Genomic DNA, 20724 nt, shown 5'->3' on the forward strand with positions numbered 1-20724 from the left:
AGCCGTGTCTCCACCTTCCTTCAGAGATTGTTTTACACTGCTGAAACTTTTAAGTGCCATTACAACCACACTTTCACCCAAAAGAATTAGCTTGACTCACTCAAAAAAAAGCATGAGGGAAACCTCCTGCTTGTTCAAGAGGGTTAAACGTGGATTCTTTACAAACAATAGGCTAAAAGATCTGCAGCATGCCCTAGGCTTTTGTCCTTGGGAACACAGGGTTTGCAAAACCTATTTGAAGATCTAGAAGTTAAAGGACTGCTACAGTCACTTTTCCTATTATCACATATAAGACTTTTTTCTTTAATCTCTCAGCTACCCAGGTGGAACTTCCAGAACTGTATCTGCACTAAAAGGTTCTCATATCACTTCAATTAAATGTTGAAAGTGCTTATTTTTTAAACTTTCATACACTATGTAATTAAAAATACATTAGGATGGACCATGGTGTTAAGGAGTTAATAAATTACACTTGTTTACATTTATAGTCTTCTGCAGCAAGAACTTTTTTTTTTGGTGGTGCTATTGCCTCAATCTGAAAAATCACAGGTAAATTTTAAAACAGCTTGTTTTCATTATGTGTTAATCCAGCAGATACAGAGTTAACACGTTGGTTACATATGCAAAAAAACCCCAACCCATTATGAAACTCAACTTACTCCAAGAGTTATGTACATCAGAGATACACTTATGGAGCTTAGTCATCGTATCACAGAACTGGTTTGTCTTGTGCAACCATTCTGCTCCTGTTGAGCAGGAGGTCAAATAGAGGCAAAAGTTGTTTATAACTAAGTCCACAGCTGTTTCTAGTGAGTTATTCTGGCTTATCAGGAGACAGGAACAAACAGAATAACTCGGATTTGTTACAGGGAGCATCTTCTGAAACATCTTCAGACTGTTTTGATGTCTTATTCTTGAGGAAGACGGCCTATATTAATGAAATAGCCAACCATTTAATCATGAAGATTTGCTTGTGCACTCACTCTGCAGTTGTTCAGAACATGAGTACAGGCATACAGAGATGGACTACAGAAAGTGGAAAAATAAAAACAAAGAACAAATAGAACACTACCGTGTATTAGTTTTGAGAATGAGTCTATACAGTGCAATCAAAATATAGGTCTTTCTAAGAGTATCACTGTAGCATATATTCTGCTTTGAAAAAATACTCCGTTTCTGTCATCTTGTTTTAGATTGCAGTGATCACTCTGATTCAAGACACTATGTGCTTATAGCCCATGGAAAAAAATTCAAGAAAACAGGAGTAACACACTGAAGGAAATGGAGGCATTACTAATTAGCATTAGCCCAACTGACTCTTGTCAGCTCTAGCTTTTGTTTCGGTTTCTAAAGATACTAGTTTCTCATTTAATCTGAGGACTATTCCAAGTTTAGAGAACATGCTAGTGAGAACAGAGAGGCACATAGATATTTTCCTCAGTTATGTCCCAGAAAAAAGACTTCTTAGATAGATCTTCTGCAATTAGAAATACCTTCACTGTGAAACAGGTTACCAAAAAGCACTCAAAATTACACACAAAATTGGTAATTGTACTTCAGGGAATACATTAGCTCACCAAACTGCCTTTTCCATTGCGTATGATAGTATTCAAAACAAAAGAACTTACAAATGCTAGTCTTAGCACATAATTTCCTCCCAAGTTCAGAATAATAGAGGTCGTGATGCTTTATAATCAGAAAAATGTTTGATTTTCTGGTTAACATATTATTTGTTTCAACAGAATAGCCAATACTCAAGGGAGGCCTGTTTCCATAAAAATAACAGTGTGATAGAGAACACAGCCAACTCCCAGTTGTTGTCTAAAGCCACCTCCCAGCTGAGTAGCTGGATTTCCCCAAGAGGAGTCCAAGGAAATGAATTGCATCAAAGGGGAGGAGGAGGAAGAACAAAGTCAAACTCTTCTGACAAACTTCAGACTTGCCAAATGAATTCAGCAGTCCATGTCTAGGGGATTCACAGCAGACACAAGTTTGCAATATCCAAGAAAGGTAGTAACATAGAAAGAGTAGTGATTACAAAAATACACATTTGGCTGAGACAGCTTAATTTGCCTGATGACTAAAACTGGCAGACATCACTACACCCTCCTCAGGCGACAGCTTCTCCCTCAGGAGAATGTTTGTGGAGCAACACCGAGGACGTGAAGGAAGCAAGTCTACTGCAAAAGGAGTTCAATCCTTGAAGCAGGGTCAGACGATTACAGGTAACAATAAACACTCAGGTAGCAAAGTCAGGCATTACAAATGTGGACTATGCCAGCGAAGCTGGCTCAGATGACCTGAATTAAGTCTTCTGGAGAAACACTTACATTATCATGGACTCTGATTACACAACCACTTCCTACTTTTATTTACACAATTCTTGTCTAGTTCAGCAGATGGGATGAATGCCTCAGGAAAGAATAAAAGTTTAAGAGGAAAGCATGAAATCTACAGCAGAAAACAAACCAGTCAAAATTCAGTTATATTGATATAAAAACATTTTCTCCTTATCTAAAAGTATAAAGCCACAAGAAGTGCTATGAATATGCTATGAATAGGTTTTAATAAACAGGACAAGAATTTTTTGCCTTTAACTGAGTTGAAAATAAGGAGAAACACATTCAATTGTGAATTTTACAACCACCTTTGCTTTGACCTAGTATGTCCAGATCTGCCTAAATGGTGTATTTAGTGATACAACGTCTCTATATAGGCTTTGAACAAAGCTGCAGCCTAAAGCTCCTCAACAGACTTGGAGAAAATAGAATTGCTGAATCAATCCTTTCTTTTAACAACTGTTTTATCAGACTAATTTATTTCCTTCCTTCAAATTGCAAAGTGAAATATGTGCATGCACTTATAAGATCATCTTTCCTAATTACATTTAAAAATTTGACTTTATCTGCTGTATCTGGTAACAACTATATTTCATGTCAGACATTTTCTCACAGGAATTTTCTAATGAACTGTCAGTCAGCACAAGCTAAACATGGCTAACACCAAGCTGTCAATTCTTCTAGCCAGTCCTCCTCATACCTCCTCTTCATAACACCATCCTGCTACGGATGCCTGTAGTTTGGCACTGGACTTGAGTTCAGACAGTTCTTGAGGCTGTCACGGCCCCTGAGCACCCAAATCTTGCAGATTCTTCTGAACCTTTAACACCTTTCCTACTCCTCTCCACAACAGTGTTCCAGCTGTTGTCTACCACCTCAGTGACTACTCTCTTTGCCTCAGCCTGGCCAACTAAGAGGAGATGCACAAGATGCAGGCTGACACTTTAGACAGGAGGCTTAACATTTGTCCTGACTGCTGGCTTCAATTCCCTGTTTAGGCTTTATTACATCATTGCAGGCATTGGTTTCCAGCTGTGAAGAACCAGAAGGAACACTAGGTGAAGGAAGGGAGAGGGTCCACTTTAAACCAAATCCTTTGAGTATGGTTAGCTGCTCTCAGACGAAGTTTATGGCACTGGTAGTCTCTCAGTAATTATTTACAAATATCCAACAAATTGTGAACAGGCAGTAGTATCCAACTGAGATTTTGAGTCCAGGCAAATTAAGTTGCAGGTAGTCACATCTCAGGACAGCTGCTTACAAAATCTCGCTGAATTTGTCACCTGCAATCTTTTGTTTTAAACGATGAAGAGAGCGTAAGGATTATCCCCCAAATGAAAATTTCCATGCTAGTAATACTTATTACTTTATGGGGGGTGCAAACAGGACAATTAAAAAAAAAAATAGCCAGGATAACCACTGGGAAAAGCTTAAGTCCAAATAGCATATCACATATATGATGCTTGTTTCTTCCCTTCAATTATCCTTCTGCTGTGATCTATTTACTCTTTTCCAAGGCAGACATGGTACATAATTTCTAAAAAAAAAAAACCCAAACTTTACTTTTTCTTAAAAAAGGCAAAAGCTCTACTTTAAGCACAGTGCCAGAGGGTAGTTCAAAGTCCAGTTACACACTTGTGTAACACTCCAACATTTTAGTCAATATATTCATTGTTTTAGAGGTAGTGTAAGAAATTGTATACTGACTACAGCACTGAAATTGAGAACTGTGTTCATATACAGAGATGAACTGCCTGTCATTACTTAGAAAAGATAAGAATTATCAGAAAGAATACACACACATTTTCACACACACGTACACACAAGTCTACACATGCTAAGATACTGAGCTTACTACTTAAGTTGCTTTGCCTGTTTTCCTGCAAAGAAAAGAGACTTATTTTAACATATCCTAACTTCAAGCATGAATCTTCCTTTAGACTAGTCAGCTCTAAGAAGTTGTTCATCAGGGAAGACTGCTTAATCAGCAGGCTGGTAATAGGAAAAAGAGTACTTAAGATGAAGTCTGAGGTCTACTTGCCTCCCTCGGAAGTTTCTCTGACAACACTCTAAATACTTTACTTTCAAAGTATTTATTCTTCTCACTCTATTAATTTTTAAATAGGCCTGGGAATTGCTAAGCCATATGCATTTACTGCTCTTAATAAGAAGAAATAGGCATTAAGAATTTAATTTTTTTTTAATATTAGGAATTAAAGCTGCTTAAGCATTCTCAAATTAGAAGTCAAGCTTCAGAAAGATTAAAGCACTCCAGAACATGAGGCTGGCACAATCATAGCTCCTATCTACTTTTCCATTAGCCTGTAATCTCTTACAGGCATTTCATCCTGGCTATTAAATGAAGATATAATTTTTTTTCAGAAAATAAGCAAGTATCTTTAGTTCTGCTGAACCTGAACTTAACAGTCCCATCTGATAAACACAGGAGCTATAAAGCAACATTTTATCCATGGAAAGGATAGCTTTATCTGAGTAGAAGCAGGGTTTCCCCCCTTTTGTCTTTGAAGTTTGCAAAACTTATTGCAGCAAATTTAATACAGAAGGAACTTCAGCCTGAAAATCAGTATAATTAAAATCTGGGTTCAAGTAAAATAATCTATTCAAAGTATCGAAGTCCTTCATAAAGAAACGTGCTTCATGGAAGATGTCACTCCATATTTTCGGAACACAATGTTTTGTTTCTGAAATCAATGTATGCATGTATATCTAGGAATAAGACAACAAAAGACGACATTTTAAAACCAGCTTAGACAATAATGGTTTTAAAAGATTTTTGAAGAATTGATCAAACAGAGAAAGAGACAAAAGCAGATTCACACAGCAGCCACAAATAGATGCAACTCCGAATCAAGGGTCACACTAGTTTGTAGCAAAGACATTGCTGTTTGTGCTTGTTTTTACTTTAAATAACCATAATGGAAGAAAGATAATGTATTTTTTACAGTGAATTCCACCTAAATATAATACCCAATGTCATGGTGCCATCATATAAGCTTTGGGATAAATATATTTATATAGAGTAGCACTATTTTATACCAATTAAAATACAGCAGTTGTTGAAAACAACTGGTGGAAAAGAGGGAGAATAAGCAAGAACAACAGGACATTTCTGGACAGATTTGTAGGCAAAGCCACTTCTATCGTGTTTTTATCAAAAAAGCAGTTTTCATGACAAGCAGAGTCAGTTTTCAGGAAGTATCTGAAAACAAGACCAAATACGAACACTGGATTTTAGCTGCATCATCTAAAAGGATTTTATGACTGAAACCAATCATTACCAGTGTGTTTGCACTTAGTAGTTTCCATGCAAATGGTTTTGTTTATATCCTTAATAATTAAGTAGATGAAGGCAGTACTTAATCCCCTAGGAACATTGTCCTTTGCATGTTTATTTTTGGTGGGATGTTTTTGTTTGTTTGTTTTTAAACAAATAGAATGACTCCCATTGCTCCCTTGAATTCTGATGGCCTGAAAAGTGAAAAGTACTTGACTCCTGTACCAAATGAGCAAGAACGATGCTTAAATCCACTGTTACTGACAGAAAGAGGCCTATACAGGCAGGGAAGTATTCTAATGATAATAAATAAATAAAAAGGAATACATGCCTTGACACACTCCCTAACCCCCTTCCCTTTCTCCCCCACCATTTTTTATGACCATTATTAGCAAAGGGTCATACAAAAAGGCTTCAATGTTTTTTGATGTTCCATCAGGACTACTTATAAAGGAGGAGCAGCCAAACTTCCAGATTTTAGGAACTGTTTTCTAAAATTTTTCAAACACTTGAGAGCCACCGTTCTCTATACAACCTCTCTAGCAAACTCATTCTTACACTTCAGATCCAGTCCTCCCTTGCCATCATATTCTGCTTCTCATATTTCCTAGTCAAGACATTGGTGCCTACCTTCTCGATGCTCCCTATCTCCCTCTTCCTATTTTTTAAGTTTGCTCCATTTCATTTTGCCAGTACATTTTTCAAGCTGTACTTTTCCATTCCCTCCACCACCCTGACTCCCCACAAAGCTCCCTGCTCCAGAACCCACACCTCAAGGAGTGCACAAACAGCAACTTTTAGCCAACTGTCATTCAAAAACGTCCTCCAAATGTCTTCACACACCATTGTAGGCGGTCTACAAAAATGTGAGCTCTGCTTGCTGAAGTAGCTCAATATTAAGGAAACCTCTCTCTTTCTCCCTGGAATAACATAATTGAGTGAATAAGCTGCGTCAGCAGGGCAGAAAGACAAGTTATTCCCTGCATGCAGCTAGGCTGACATGCTGCAAAGTCTTATTAGTTATTGCCTCTGATACGATAAAACAGGTTAACACTTCTCACCACTGCAGGGAACCATTTTAAAATACAAAGATGAGCCATAATCCAGTCGTGCCTGAAAATACCCACAAGATGCTTTAACATCTACACCAATGCACGCAGCATGGGCGGCAAACAGGAGGAGCTGGAAGCCATTGTGCAGCGGGATAGCTACGATTTAGTCGCCATCACAGAAAGATGGTGGGATGACTCTCACGATTGGAGTGCTGCAATGGATGGCTGTAAGCTCTTCAGAAGGGACAGGCCAGGAAAGAGAGGTGGTGGGGTGGCTCTGTATGTTAGGGAAGGTTTTGATTGTCTAGAGCTCAACGACTGTGATGGTAAGGTTGAGTGCTTGTGGGTAAGGATGAGGGGGAAGGCCAACAAGGCAGATATCCTGCTGGGAGTCTGTTATAGACCACCTAGCCAGGATGAAGAGGCAGATGAAGCATTCTACAAATGGCTGGCAGAAGTCTCACAATCACTAGCCCTTGTTTGCGTGGGGGACTTCAACTTACCGGACGTCTGCTGGAAATACAACACAGCAGAGAGGAAAGAGTCGAGGAGGTTCCTGGACTGTGTGGAAGATAACTTCTTGGCACAGCTGGTAAGCGAGCCTACCAGGGGAGGTGCCTCGCTTGACCTGCTGTTCACAAACAGAGAAGGACTGGTGGGAGACGTGGTGGTCAGAGGCCGGCTTGGGCTTAGCAACCATGAAATGATAGCATCCTCGATACTTGGTGAAGTAAAGAGGGGGGCCAGCAAAACCACTACCATGGACTTCCGGCGGGCGGACTTTGGCCGGCTCAGGACACTGGTCGAGAGAGTCCCTTGGGAGACAGTCCTGAAGGGCGAAGGGGTCTAGGAAGGCTGGACATTCTTCAAGAAGGAAGTCTTAAAGGCGCAGGAGCGGGCTGTCCCCATGTGCTGCAAGAAGAACGGGTGGGGAAGACGACCGGCCTGGCTGAATGGGGAGCTCTGGCTGGGACTCAGGAAAAAAGGAGAGTTTATCACTTGTGGAAGAAGGGGCAGGCAACTCAAGAAGAGTACAGGGATCTCATTAGGTCATGCAGAAAGAAAATTAGAAAGGCAAAAGCCCAGCTAGAACTCAACCTGGCCACTGTCGTAAGAGACAACAAAAAATGTTTTTACAAATATATTAATGACAAAAAGAGAGCCAAGGAGAACCTCCATCCTTTATTGGATGCGGGGGGGAACATTGCCACCAAGGATGAGGAAAAGGCTGAGGTACTTAATGCCTTCTTTGCCGCAGTCTTTAATAGTCAGAGTGGTTATCCTCAGGGTATTCAGCCCCCTGAACTGGAAGACAGGGACAGAGAGCAGGATAAACCCCCCATAATCCAAGAGGAAGAAGTTAATGACCTGCTATGCCACCTGGATGCTCACAAGTCTGTGGGGCCAGATGGGATCCACCCAAGGGTACTGAGGGAGCTGGCGGAGGAGCTTGCCAATCACTCTCCATCATTTACCAGCAGTCCTGGTTAACAGGGGAGGTCCTGGACGACTGGAGGCTTGCCAATGTGACACCCATCTACAAGAAGGGCCGGAAGGAGGATCCGGGGAACTACAGGCCGGTCAGCCTGATCTCAGTGCCAGGGAAGATTATGGAGCGGTTCATCTTGAGGGTGCTCACGAGCCATGTGCGGGACAAGCAGGGGATCAGGCCCAGCCAGCACGGGTTCAAGGAAGGCAGGTCCTGCTTGACCAACCTGATCTCCTTCTATGACCAGGTGACCCGCCTAGTGGAAGAGGGAAAGGCTGTGGATGTCGTCTACCTGGACTTCAGTAAAGCCTTTAACATTGTCTCCCACAGCATTCTCCTGGAGAAGCTGGCGGCTCATGGCTTAGACAGGTGCACTCTTCACTGGGTAAAAAACTGGCTGGACGGCCGAGCCCAGAGAGTTGTGGTGAACAGAGTTAAATCCAGTTGGCGGCCGGTCACAAGCGGCATTCCCCAGGGCTCAGTTTTGGGGCTGGTCTTGTTCAGTATCTTTATCAATGATCTGGATGAGGGGATCAAGTGCTCCCTCAGTAATTTTGCAGACGACACCAAGTTGGGCGGGAGTGTTGATCTGCTCGAGGGTAGGAAGGCTCTGCAGAGGGACCTGGACAGGCTGGATCAATGGGCTGAGGCCAACTGTATGAGGTTCAACAAGGCCAAGTGCCGGGTCCTGCACTTTGGCCACAACAACCCCATGCAACGCTACAGGCTTGGGGAAGAGTGGTTGGAAAGCTGCCCAGAGGAAAAGGACCTGGGGGTGCTGGTTGACTATTAAGAGGAGTGCTGAATTTGAGTAATTATCAAAAAAGTTTGAAAATATGGTTAGCCAGACAATTACCCTGTAAGCTGTACGTGCTTCTCACATCAATCTCCTTGGATTTCTGTACCAGTCTGCTCATGTTAGAAACCCGGGCCCAAGCTGGTTGGTGAGATATACATAAGTCATCATTTCAGCATCAACAGAAACATTTATGCCCATCAACTTAAAATGTGTTCATTCACGTTTGCAGGATGGGCTCCGTGACTGAGTTTTGCTGCAGGTTCAACTTTGCAATCAGTATGCACTCTTTCTTCTAGTTATGCTGTCATACATATTTGAAAATCAAGTTTTCCACAGGTAAGAATGGCAGATGAGAAAATATATATACACAGCTGTAACAATTTTACTAGTAGATTAAGATGATGTTGACACAATCACATAGGCTACCAGCCAATTTGTACTAGGCTATCAACAGCAAGAACGCACCAACAGCACCAGGCAAGAGAGCTGCATTCAGGAAAGTCGTTTTCTTCCTCTCACTGCACTTCCTAATAAAGTTAGCTCATAATGACACCACATTGTGACTCAATTGAGAAAACACACAGCACTTAGCCCGGCCCGAGGTGCATTAAGAAAGGGATGCAATGGAATCCTGGATTCAAGGTTAGCCTAAGGCGTGTTATATAGAGAAGAAGAATACGTGTACTGGGGAGGAGGGATGAGTAGATGAACTGGGGAGGACTGGGGAGTAGATGAAAAAAACACCTTAGGCTTTTGATAGAAATAACTACTCCGACATAATACACCTCCCTCCCCATGTCATGAAAATTCATTTTTTATTACGTTTTCTCAATAGCAGTGTTACACAGCACTGTGCTCTAAGACATAACTTTCACTGCAGCAATATATGGTATACTCAGGAGTTAGTGCATGCTGGAATTAGAGTTGCTGTGAGTGACAGGAGGTAACTATGCTCATGCACCTGAGCATATTTGTGTGTGAGATAAACTACTAAAACCCTTGAGTTTACTTCTCCTCCAAAACCTAACTTCAAAAATTTCTCCCAAACTCCATTGCCTTCTAATGCTACAAGCACACACATAAAAAATGTAATACCAAGTGGACCATTTCTCTCCACAGTATCTAATTGTGCTTTTCAGAAGCTGAATAAAGCATTAAGCTTTTTAGATCCGTACTGGTCCTAAAGCATATTTTTAGCACACTCAGTGGGTTATTCTGAGTGTTACTTCTCTCCTAAGGTAAATCCACCTACATGCTGCGCTGCTTTTTCATTTTCCTTTTTTTAGACACATTTTTGATAAAATATGGATTATTTAACAAAGTATGAAATAAAACTGTCACCCAGGAAACCACACCAAGTATTTATATTGGTTGCCAAAAAGACTTATTTCCACTGTAGTCCTCCCTCTCAAAGAGGGCCAGAGTCAGCGCTAAAAAAAGTGAAAACAAACAAAATAACAACTTCAGCCAGCCAGCCTGAATCCTTGCGATTCAGGACCACTACAGCCTGAAATTGTGCTCTCTTTATAAGCTCGTGAGCTGATCTCCTTATGTATTTCTCAGGGGAAAATTCTAAAGCATCCCTCATAAAATGTTAACTTTACATCATATTGTCAGCAACCCAATAAATAATTACCAGTGAAATTATTAAAACACTGAGGTGTGTAACTATTTCCTAATATACTCCATGCATTGGATGTGCATAAAAAAAAAAAAAAAGGAAGTGTCTGAAAAACAGGTTACTGCTACTACTCTTCAGTGAGACCAAGCAAATTCCTCCTTGCTAAAACTTAGTTATAACATAAGGCTTTCTTCCAGCTGTACTTGTGGAAAGAAACATTTGCACAACACCAAATTTTCAAGAATGGAACTGTACCAGCTCACGTATCACAGAGATCACCCACCAATAATCACTGAGGAAAACTGGTGTCAGTCAATGCAGATGGAAAAAGCACAGGTAAAAACCACAGTGCCACTTTGCAGAGCTCAGATTCGGATTGCCAGCTACAGCTGAGTATTGAGTACGGCTGGGCAGATGTAACAGTGGCCAGAGAGACTTTGGAAATTTTGGTTTTCCTCCATTTTTCTTTTCAATGTTCCAATAATTTGCTTTGGCACGGACTGACCTCGGACTATGTTACCCGGTGCTACCATATGCATTTCAAACAACATCTTCTCACAGGAAACACTCCGCAGGCTAAGATTGGGCATAGAAAGGAAAAACAAAGTTGGCTCAAATTCAGACTATTTAACAGCTGTAGCAAACTTGAATGCACTGTTCTGTTGCGTTTACTACTTTATTATGGGCCCGATCCTTTCTTTATCTTGTAAACAGCTCATTTGTCAATAACTTCCACACCTTAAAGGATGGTGACAATAGTTGCCATATTCCTTTTTCTGCCATACAGTGGCTACTGCTTATGATTTTTTTAAGTAAATTTATTTTCCCCAGTAATATGGCAAAACCGAAAAAAGGAGAAAAATGAAACTCCTAATATTTAATTGATCAAAGGCTATCAAACCCAGAATCTGATTTTAAAACAATTTCCAAATCAGAATTAAAAAAAAAAAAAGAACGTTCCCCCAAGATGCAGAGAGAGAGAACTGGCTAGATTTTTTTTTTTTTTTTTTTTCCAAAATTAACTTTACAGGTATAATTACCCCCTCCCCCCCAGCACATTTGTCAATCAGTCAAGGAATCCCAATTGTGGGAAGTCAAAAAGGTCAAATACACCCAGCTTTCAACTTCAAAGTGGGTATAATCACAAACGCTTGTGAGGAAGGACTAGATGGACAATCAGTGAATCCAGAAACGGAGCCTAAGGCTGCAGCAGAATGTGCTCTGGCTGCTCCAACTGCCCCATTTACATTCACAGCAGACAAACACGTCCCAGGGATGGTCAGTAACTGAGTCCGTACAAAATACGTTTACAATCCTTAAATATGATCTAAGTGAGTGTCTAACAAACTATTAAAGTCTCATATAAATAATACTTAGATTATTATAAACCTACTCCTTTAATTCTGCCTCAACTAAAAAAAAACACAGCACATTTGTTCCAATGAGTCTACCTTCAATTAAAATAATTGCTATTTATATTACAACTTAAAAAACAACCACAACATTCATTAGAGACTCTTAAATGAACATTTAACATCAGCTATTTCCTAAGCCATATATTTCTTGTTTTATCCACTCTGGTAATCGATTTAATGCCTTACCTTCTATCAGAAAAAGGCTAAAACATAAGAAAATACATTCATACTTTTAAAACGAAGTAGAGTAAATAAAGTGCTAAAAAAGGCTTCCTTCAGCTAATTTAATCTGCAGAACCAAAGCACTGGAAGCAGAGGTTTCCTTACATTCCCCACTTTTTGGTTGCTGGCTGCCTGGCTTATGAATATAAAAAAAAACTTTGAAAAGCTAGCAAATACACAGAGAAAGTTTCGAAGCTTTCAACAATTCCTAAAAATATTTGCCAGAATGCGATGCGCTTATGACATGCCTAATTAAACAGTGAATTGTTTATTCACTCACAGGAGAGCAACATAAAAAGTGTATTTTAACCAACTCATCTCAAAAATGACAAATTAATGCAACTTCTCATTCAAGCCGTTGGCAGCTACAATCAAAAAAACAGAAGCATCAAATGCACATGCAAAATAAATTAGAAAATCTTGATCAGTTAATGCTTTGCACAACATGAACTAAAGACAAATTTGAGGAACAGCTTTCTGTCGAGTAGTAGAACAATGAAAGAAGAAAACAAAAACAAGTTTCCTACAAAAACAGAACACAAAACAAACCTGAAATGGGTCAAGGCAGTCAGAAAACCCTTGAGGCAGAATATACATAACAGCCATTATGAACACCACGGACATTGCACTTGGACATTTCTCAGCTTGTACAATGAAACAGAAATGTTGGTATACACTACTCATCATGCTTCTTTTAGAAGAATAGATGGACTTTACACACCAGTTATTCAAGGGCTTAATATAAACCTAGCCAATACATTTAACATGGACAAATATATCCTAGGTGCACACAGGAAATTAAAAGCAACAGAGCACTGGCGTATTTATTGCAAATAGGCCTGAATTCCCATCTGTAAGAAGTCTGTCACACAAGCTACCCTTGATTATCTGCAAAGAAAAGTTACCATCAGGTATTTCTCCTACTTCATCAAAAACAAAATGCTGAACCAGACTAGTGGCATTTAAATCACTGCAAGGATCAATAATCATCTGGTAGACTTTTCTCCAGTTGAATGCTTTCACTCCCCAACATTCATCAGGAACCCCCACCCTTGAAAAAAGGATTGGTGGTAAAAGACCAAGATGAAGGCATAATTGTATCAGCCTTGGGATTTGTGGAAGTCCACCTGTCACACCTGAGCTGACATTCATGAAGATAAAGAAACTGCATAATTCTCTCACTTTTATTTAGAAGTATACAGGTAGCTGGAGAGAGTGTACATCTACCATGTCTATAATAAGGGAGATACAGGCATAGCAGAAAATTGTTACATGACAAGTGTTATTTGTCTCTGTGACTCCTGGACATTAAAAAAAAACACTTTGGGAGTTTCCAGGGGACGAAGGCAAGTTTCAGGAAGAGTAAGAAAAAAAATCATCATTGTACTGGTCAATAAAAAATTACAGACACAAATTTGAGTAGACTGCTACTAAAATTCAGTAGTGAATTTAAAGGGGTTTTTCCATTCTTATTTTTGACATTTTCTCTTTCTCAAAATAAACATGCAAAACCACTTAAGATGTACATTCATTCTCTCTGAAACTATTTCCTCCTTGAGATTTTATCTCAGTAGAAATACGCTTACTGGTTGAACGAGTAAAAGATTAAGCAACACATAAGTCCAGGAGGGAAGAGAGTACCCAAGCCTATTTATGAAGTTGCAAATAGATGCCACTAAAATGAAAATTAAGCAATGCTAGTGATAAAAAGAGGCAAAACAGTTTTGGTTTACAGGCTGCTGATTTAGGGAGAAACGTGCTTACCAAAGGGCAAATACTTCCCATGTTATTATTATTAACCGAAGCACCGTAACATGCAGATACACACAAATATTTGAGTAGCCAATAAAAAGCACTTAAGAAACAAACTGAAGCAGCTTAGAAGGAAAATACAAATATAGAAGTAGGAGACAGCTGGTGTTTAGAATTAAATACACTAAACACTTAATGTTTCAAGAAGCCATAAATTACCTTCAGAAGCAAAACTACAGCTTTGTTTACAAAGGAATTGTTTCCTCCCCTACCCACCCTCAAATACAGAGGAGACCCACAGATATAAAACTGGAGATACAAAGTGCTTGTCCAAATAATGACCAACTGAATAGGTGGGGAAACAGCAAAGTAATTTTTTACGAGCCAGACTGACCAGCAAGGACACAAAGGTGTTTTAGAAAATCCATTAAAGGCTACTGTGCGTACTAAAGATTGAACTCAGATTCCACTGCTTTCAAATAGAAAAAAGTTTCCCCATGGCAGCAAACACCAATAGAGGATATGTCTGAAGAAAGAGATAGATAGGTTCCAGGATTAAGGTAAAAAAAAAGAACAAAACCAAACACCAAACACTTTTGGGTATAAATAGTGTATTTCACCAATAATTCCAAACTTTTTCTAGCAATGTTGCTCAAACCCTTGAGAAGTGTCATCTTATCAAGACATATATCCAGAAATGCAGAACTGGTCACAAATGAGAGGTAGCTCATTAGTGGCTCATGTTACACAGGATTTTTGAGGTCTGAACTGTAGCTCTTGACAGAAACATAACATCCTTGGCTTGTATATATCTGTCTCAAAATCTGACACACAAAAATACAGCACATGAGACCAAACACATTTGTGAACTCTAACTTAACATATGAATCGGCTTCCTTGTCATTCAGGTGTCCATGCCATCAGTTTCCTCTTTGCTAAGAAAAAGCCTGAATATGTTCACATATTTCTGTATAAATCACATAGCACTGCTCCATATGATGGGCTAAAAAAACCTGCAGCAGTACCCAAAGATCCAATACGCTTGAGCTTCAAAAGAAGTTAAACTATCAGTTACGCTGCAGTAAATGAAAAGCGCTTTGCTGTTAAGTAGAAAGAAGTAGAAATGAAAGAGAAGGCAAGAGAAGTTACAGTATTTATTTTTCATCTTTATAACACACCAAACATTAGCTTAATTTCTTGGAAATTGTGGGATGGATGAGCCTATTTACTGGCATCATAAACAAACACAACTTCTGGTATGAAAATAAAATTACTATTGGGAAAAAAACACCCCAAAAATTTCTCGGGAAATGGAAGAATACTGAAAGAAACTTTGCTTGACCCAAAACAATGGATTTTTCTCTCTGCTATAAACATAAAATCTTTGTTCTATTTACCAGTTCAGTAGACCATTGCTGCTTTCTCCTGTCTCCCTCCTTGCTATTTCCAAGTCCCTTCACTCTTGCTTAGGCACAGAAAGGCACAAGCACATCCTTAGGACTGAGGAGACTTATCTTTTTACTCTCTTGTTGTCATAACATTAAGAAAAGCTATCACATACACAAAAACATTTTCACTTTTAGCACTGTCAGGCATTGGACCAGGCTGCCAAGAGAGACTGCATAATCTCTTTCCTTGGAAGTTTTCACAACCTGACGGAAAAAAGCCCTGGGCAACCCCATTTGAATTCAGTGTTGGGCCTGTTTTCTGCAGGAATTTGTATCAGATGACCTCCTAAAGTCCTATCTGAATTATTCTATGAATGTGCAGCCCTTAGGTTCTTCAGAAAGTGTCTCTACATATCTCTAGAACAGCACAGCAGCAGTTGTGTTGGCTACAATTCCTGTATGACAACAACCAGTATTCTCCCGTCATTTCATTTTTCTTCCCAATTGTCTTTCTACATCCACCTCTTATTTCTTAAATTCTGTAAGCTCTTTGGAGTTTCCTTTTGTTCTGCATTTGCATGTCTAGCACTTGGAACCCTGGATTTGTGGCTAAGGCTTCCAGAAAATACAGCAATAGAAATAAAAACAAAATCAAAGTAAAAATCAAGAAAAGGACTGAATATCAGACTCTGGTTTAAGGACTACTTAAAAAGTAAGATATACTTAGTGACAATACACTTCTTAGTTTCTTAGTAGTTAGGAAAAACAGATGGAAAGACTAAAACCTAATGCAATTGACCAAATAGATATGGCAGGTCTATACATCCTTCCCCTATTATAGTAATGTACTCATGAATGAATGCTGATTGTAGGAGAACGTGGAAGGAAATAAAACAAAATAAAACTGTTTAATTTTTAAGAGACTGACTAGATTTATACTGCTGAGAGGAAGGAAAGGAATCATTTCAAATCACCATTCTTCAGATGGTGTATTTGATAAGAGAAACCATCAGATTTTACTAGAGAGAAGGGAAAAATATTTTTGCTAAACTGAGTATCTATTTAATGCAGATATACTCTTAGCCACGAGTTATTCTTTGCCAAGACAAACACAAGCATAACTCACATACTACTTCTCAAAATAACTTGAGCCATACCTTTAACCTGACATGCCAAGATGGAAAAAGCAGCCAGAGCTGCCTGCATCACTTTCCCATTACCTATTTCTCACTGGCGAACTGTTCTTTTTACTATTTTTCTCCTAAGATAAAGCCTGTTTGTAGTTCTGCAGGTGACTCGTGGACATTGGTCTGTTGTGGTATCAAACACCACAGAACCAAAGGAGGAGGAGTTGGGAGAGGCAGAAATACGGCACAAGAAGAAAGAATTTTATTGGCATGTACATCAAAGAAGCTGAAGTTCAAAGGAGTGAAGTTAAAAAAACCCAGACCCAACAACCTTTCAGTTAATTCTCATTCACCGCATTGGATTGTTCATAAAAATTAAGAATATGGCTCTAACACCGTGCACTAGCTGACAAGCGAATCAGAACATCTGATGAATGTGTCAAGCCCCTCTGCTTGGAAGTGACAACATAAATGCCAGTAACTGAAGTTTGGTGGCTATCTTCTTCCTCTCTAACTTTTAAAAAGAAAAAAAAACACCTGGGGCAGGAGAAACATGCAATCTGAACAATTCTCCCCCCTCCAATTCCCAGGTCACTTACTAGGTCACTTCGAGGTGCTTCCTGATAGTCTGCTGAAAAGCAGGACATTGAACTTCTTGTGCCGTTGCTCTCACTGGCTTGCCGTGGAGCCTGTGCATATTGCCTGTACGTAGCACTCTTCGGGGTCCAGCGAAACAGGTTGATTGACTCACGAACACAACGCTCAATATCAATCTCTGATCAGGGATTTAAAGAAAAAACAAGAAATGCAAGTGTGAAAAATCATTAAAGCCAATTAACCTAGCTATGACATTGCTAAATATAGATATATCCATCTATATCTCTGTCTCTGTCTCTCTCTCCCCCCCTTAAAGGGCACGTAGTTTCCAAAAACATTTTCCGATTTAAAAAAAAAAACACTTAGAAATTTTTAATGAAAAACTAGCAAAGACATTTTAAGCATTAATTTTATCCCCCGTTATGTATGGAAATCTGTTTAAGAGAAGTGTAACAGAAATTTAACCAATGCAAAGACAGGAATATAATCGAAGCTTAGTCTTTGTAAGGCATCTTCATTGAATATCTTCGCAAGTCAGACTATTGACTCTTAAATGCAAGTACATACAATACAGTACATCAAAAGTACATTTCATGCAGTGTATGGACATCAGGATTTTTTGATCAACTGAGTGTCTTATTTGTCCGTTAAATACTGCTACGAGCCAAACTTAAAGCTTTCAGTTGTTGAACTTTGTGTGGCCTGCCATTTCGACAAAGCTACATTATCTGTAAACAGGAGTTCTCAACACAAATTTGTGCTTGATGGCAAACGCAATGGATTTGTTTTAGAGCTTTTTTTTTTTTTTCCTTTCTTCAAAATACAGTCCAAAATCCAACCAGACATTCACAGTGAAACATTCTGAAGGAGTGAAGTGCCATGTGTGACAAAATATTACTCAACTTGGGAGGAAAGCAGACACCCATCAAATGGGAAGTATCCTGAAATAAGCTGTGGTGGTCAAATAAAAATTACCAAAGTATAATGAAAAACATATGCAAAAGAAAAAAAAAAGTAAACCTATTACAAATATCATTTTTGCAACACTAAGCATTCTGCATGTATCTATCTTCTAACAAGATGTAACACAAAAACCATTTACTATTCTATCGCTATAAAAAGACTGGCTAGTTTTGCATCTCCTGTCTGCAGTCTCATGAAGAGAAAAATCATCCTAGCTTGCGTTTTATGACAAACCTAGTGAAGTGCATCAGACAAACAACAGGTATATTAGCACTTCTTCTGTCTGTCCCAAGCATCTTGGATGATTCATTACAGCACTCACAATTTAGAAGATTGAAGCATCAGCTTCTATAAAGAAAATAGAGGCACTGTAGCCAAGCTTTATCTGTATATCTCAAACAGATTTGATGCATTGCCATAAACCATTCATTGTCATCAACAGATTTGATCCATTGCTATCAATCAGGGAGTTACTCCAGAAACCTGTCATTAGCAGGGTGGTGAGCCAAAGAAGCTGAAATTGAAGTCTGGGGCGGAATATTCCAATTGGATGAGATTATTTACTTTGTTTAAAACCTGAATGAATGATGTGATCTATTAATCTCCCATTCAAAAAGCTGTCCGTATTCAGGTAGGATACAGCCTGCAGCATATGCTTTAATTCCATTGAAGACAACGCGCTTATGTGCTATCTTGCTGAAATTCTGAAAAATCTGGGACTAAAGCTGTGGTTTACCTGATTTTAATTCTAGCTCTAAAACCTTTTTGTGGATGTGAAAGTAAATCACAATTTTCCTTAACCATATCAGGTTCCCTAGCTACTGGAGATAATACTTGCCAGAGATAAATGCACAATGTGGTGTCACAACAGTAACTAACAATTTTTCATTCTGTGATGAAAACATACTAGATTTTTCATTTTGAACATACTGTAATGGAAGGTTGTTATTTAGTATCGTTACCAAGGAAAATCCACGCAACTGGAGAATTTTATACAATTTCTAAATTCAGGTAAAGACAGCAGATGCCTGGTTATTATTCTGGTTATTCAGTGGTTATTATTCCTAGAGCTGAGAATACACTCGGAAGCATGGTCATTACAGTCACACTTTCTCTACATTTCTGAAGACTCATTTTATTTACAAAAAGTTGAGAATTTCAGTTCAAGACTGTAGTACATTCATGGTTTTTGTTTTTTCTGTAAAAAGACTGCTATAACTGAATTATAGCCCTGTCTCCTGAGATTTTTAGCTAAGGAAACGTTAGCCGTACTTTTGTAATAAGTGAGATGAAAGCAGAATTTAGCCAGTAAAAAAAATAAATAATCTGAACAACAATAATTAATAGCATGAGAAACATTTGGTTATGAGAGGGCATAACAGCCTACAAATATCTGAAATTGAAAACAGAGAACTGGGGGATGGAATAGGAATGCTATGTGCAGTAGAAAGTTATGAAAAAGCTGAAAGCAGAAACTGAGATTGACAGCATTGAGAAAGACTATCAAAATATTCTTCCTACAAACAAGCTCTGTAATTCCAGAAGGCATCCATTTAAAGAATTGGAAAATGCCGCAATGGGTTTCCCTAAAAACGATAACCAGTTCTCACACATCAGAGTGTAAGCAAAAAATTTAGGAGTCTGTTGTTCTGTGATTCTTGGCTGTTTGGTTTCTCATTTCTTCTAAGCAGCATTTCAGGAGGACAGTGGCCATGCCTGAAAATGAAATTCCATGGAACAAGAGGGAATTTGAAATGGTTTGGGAGGGAGGCCATCAAAAGCCAAACACCAATTTACAGTCTGTTGATTAATTGATCTGCTTTTAAGTAATGCAAAATAAAAATATAATGAGGAGACTGTGGTTTTCACAAATAATAATGAAAAAAATATATGTATGCACATAGGCACATGTATGCATATATGTGGGAATGGTCAACATTTATCACCCACAAGGGAGACAAGACTATTGGTAGTGAAAGAATTTACTTGCATTCTTTTTTTAAAAACAATTAATTTCAGGATACTGGAGTTTAAGACAACATTAAACTGGTGTAAATATTTACAGAATATTTATTAGTCACATTGCATGAATGAGGTTCACACTTGAGTAACCTTCAAGCCCATCTTCACCCTTTATTTGAAATCTCAGTTTAAGAAAAATCACTTCCTGTCAGTAACTAAAATGCAATGCAATCTTTTGCAGCCTTGCTGGATAAGATCTTTTCTCCTCCTTTTGGCTAGTAAGTAAGGGCCTGCTGTGATACTTCAATTCCAATTTCTTCCCATGCCCTTTCACATATATGACAAATGAGTCAGTCTTTGATTAAATGTCCATCTCTTGTTATCGCACGAAGACTTTGCATTCACACAGTATTAATCCTGCTTATACTCTTCCTGCTCCCAAGTAACTGTGTTACAAGCCAGAAAACATTAAAGCTTACACATTGTTAAAAACATACTGTTGGTACATCAGAAGTGTAAATATATCAAGCCTAGATTCTTGAGCAGGACTAGGAACAAACAGAGAGAGTACCTCACCAAGATGCCAGACTACTCGTCATGTGCAAACAACTTAGAAGACCATCCTTCTGAGAGCAGGCTCTGCATAAATCTCAAGGCATCACCAAGAAGCGAACAGACACATTTAGAAAGGACAGGGAGGGCC

The 20724-nt window shown here is 38.9% G+C and overlaps 1 protein-coding gene across 12 annotated transcripts in view; it reads right to left on the reverse strand.

Moving 5' to 3' along the window:
* The window catches only part of TBCK (TBC1 domain containing kinase), a 129879-nt gene that overhangs the window by 32117 nt on the left and 77038 nt on the right, over positions 1-20724 (reverse strand). For 11 of the 12 annotated variants that reach the window (XM_075149708.1, XM_075149703.1, XM_075149706.1 and 8 more), the window contains one exon: positions 17099-17274. In XM_075149708.1, the coding sequence (XP_075005809.1) occupies positions 17099-17274 (176 nt within the window). Of the gene's footprint in view, positions 1-16123; positions 17014-17098; positions 17275-20724 lie in introns of those variants that run through there. The other variant, XM_075149712.1, reaches the window with a different exon arrangement.

The sequence above is a fragment of the Calonectris borealis genome, chromosome 4 (assembly GCF_964195595.1).
Source record: "Calonectris borealis chromosome 4, bCalBor7.hap1.2, whole genome shotgun sequence".
Taxonomy (NCBI): Eukaryota; Metazoa; Chordata; class Aves; order Procellariiformes; family Procellariidae; genus Calonectris; species Calonectris borealis.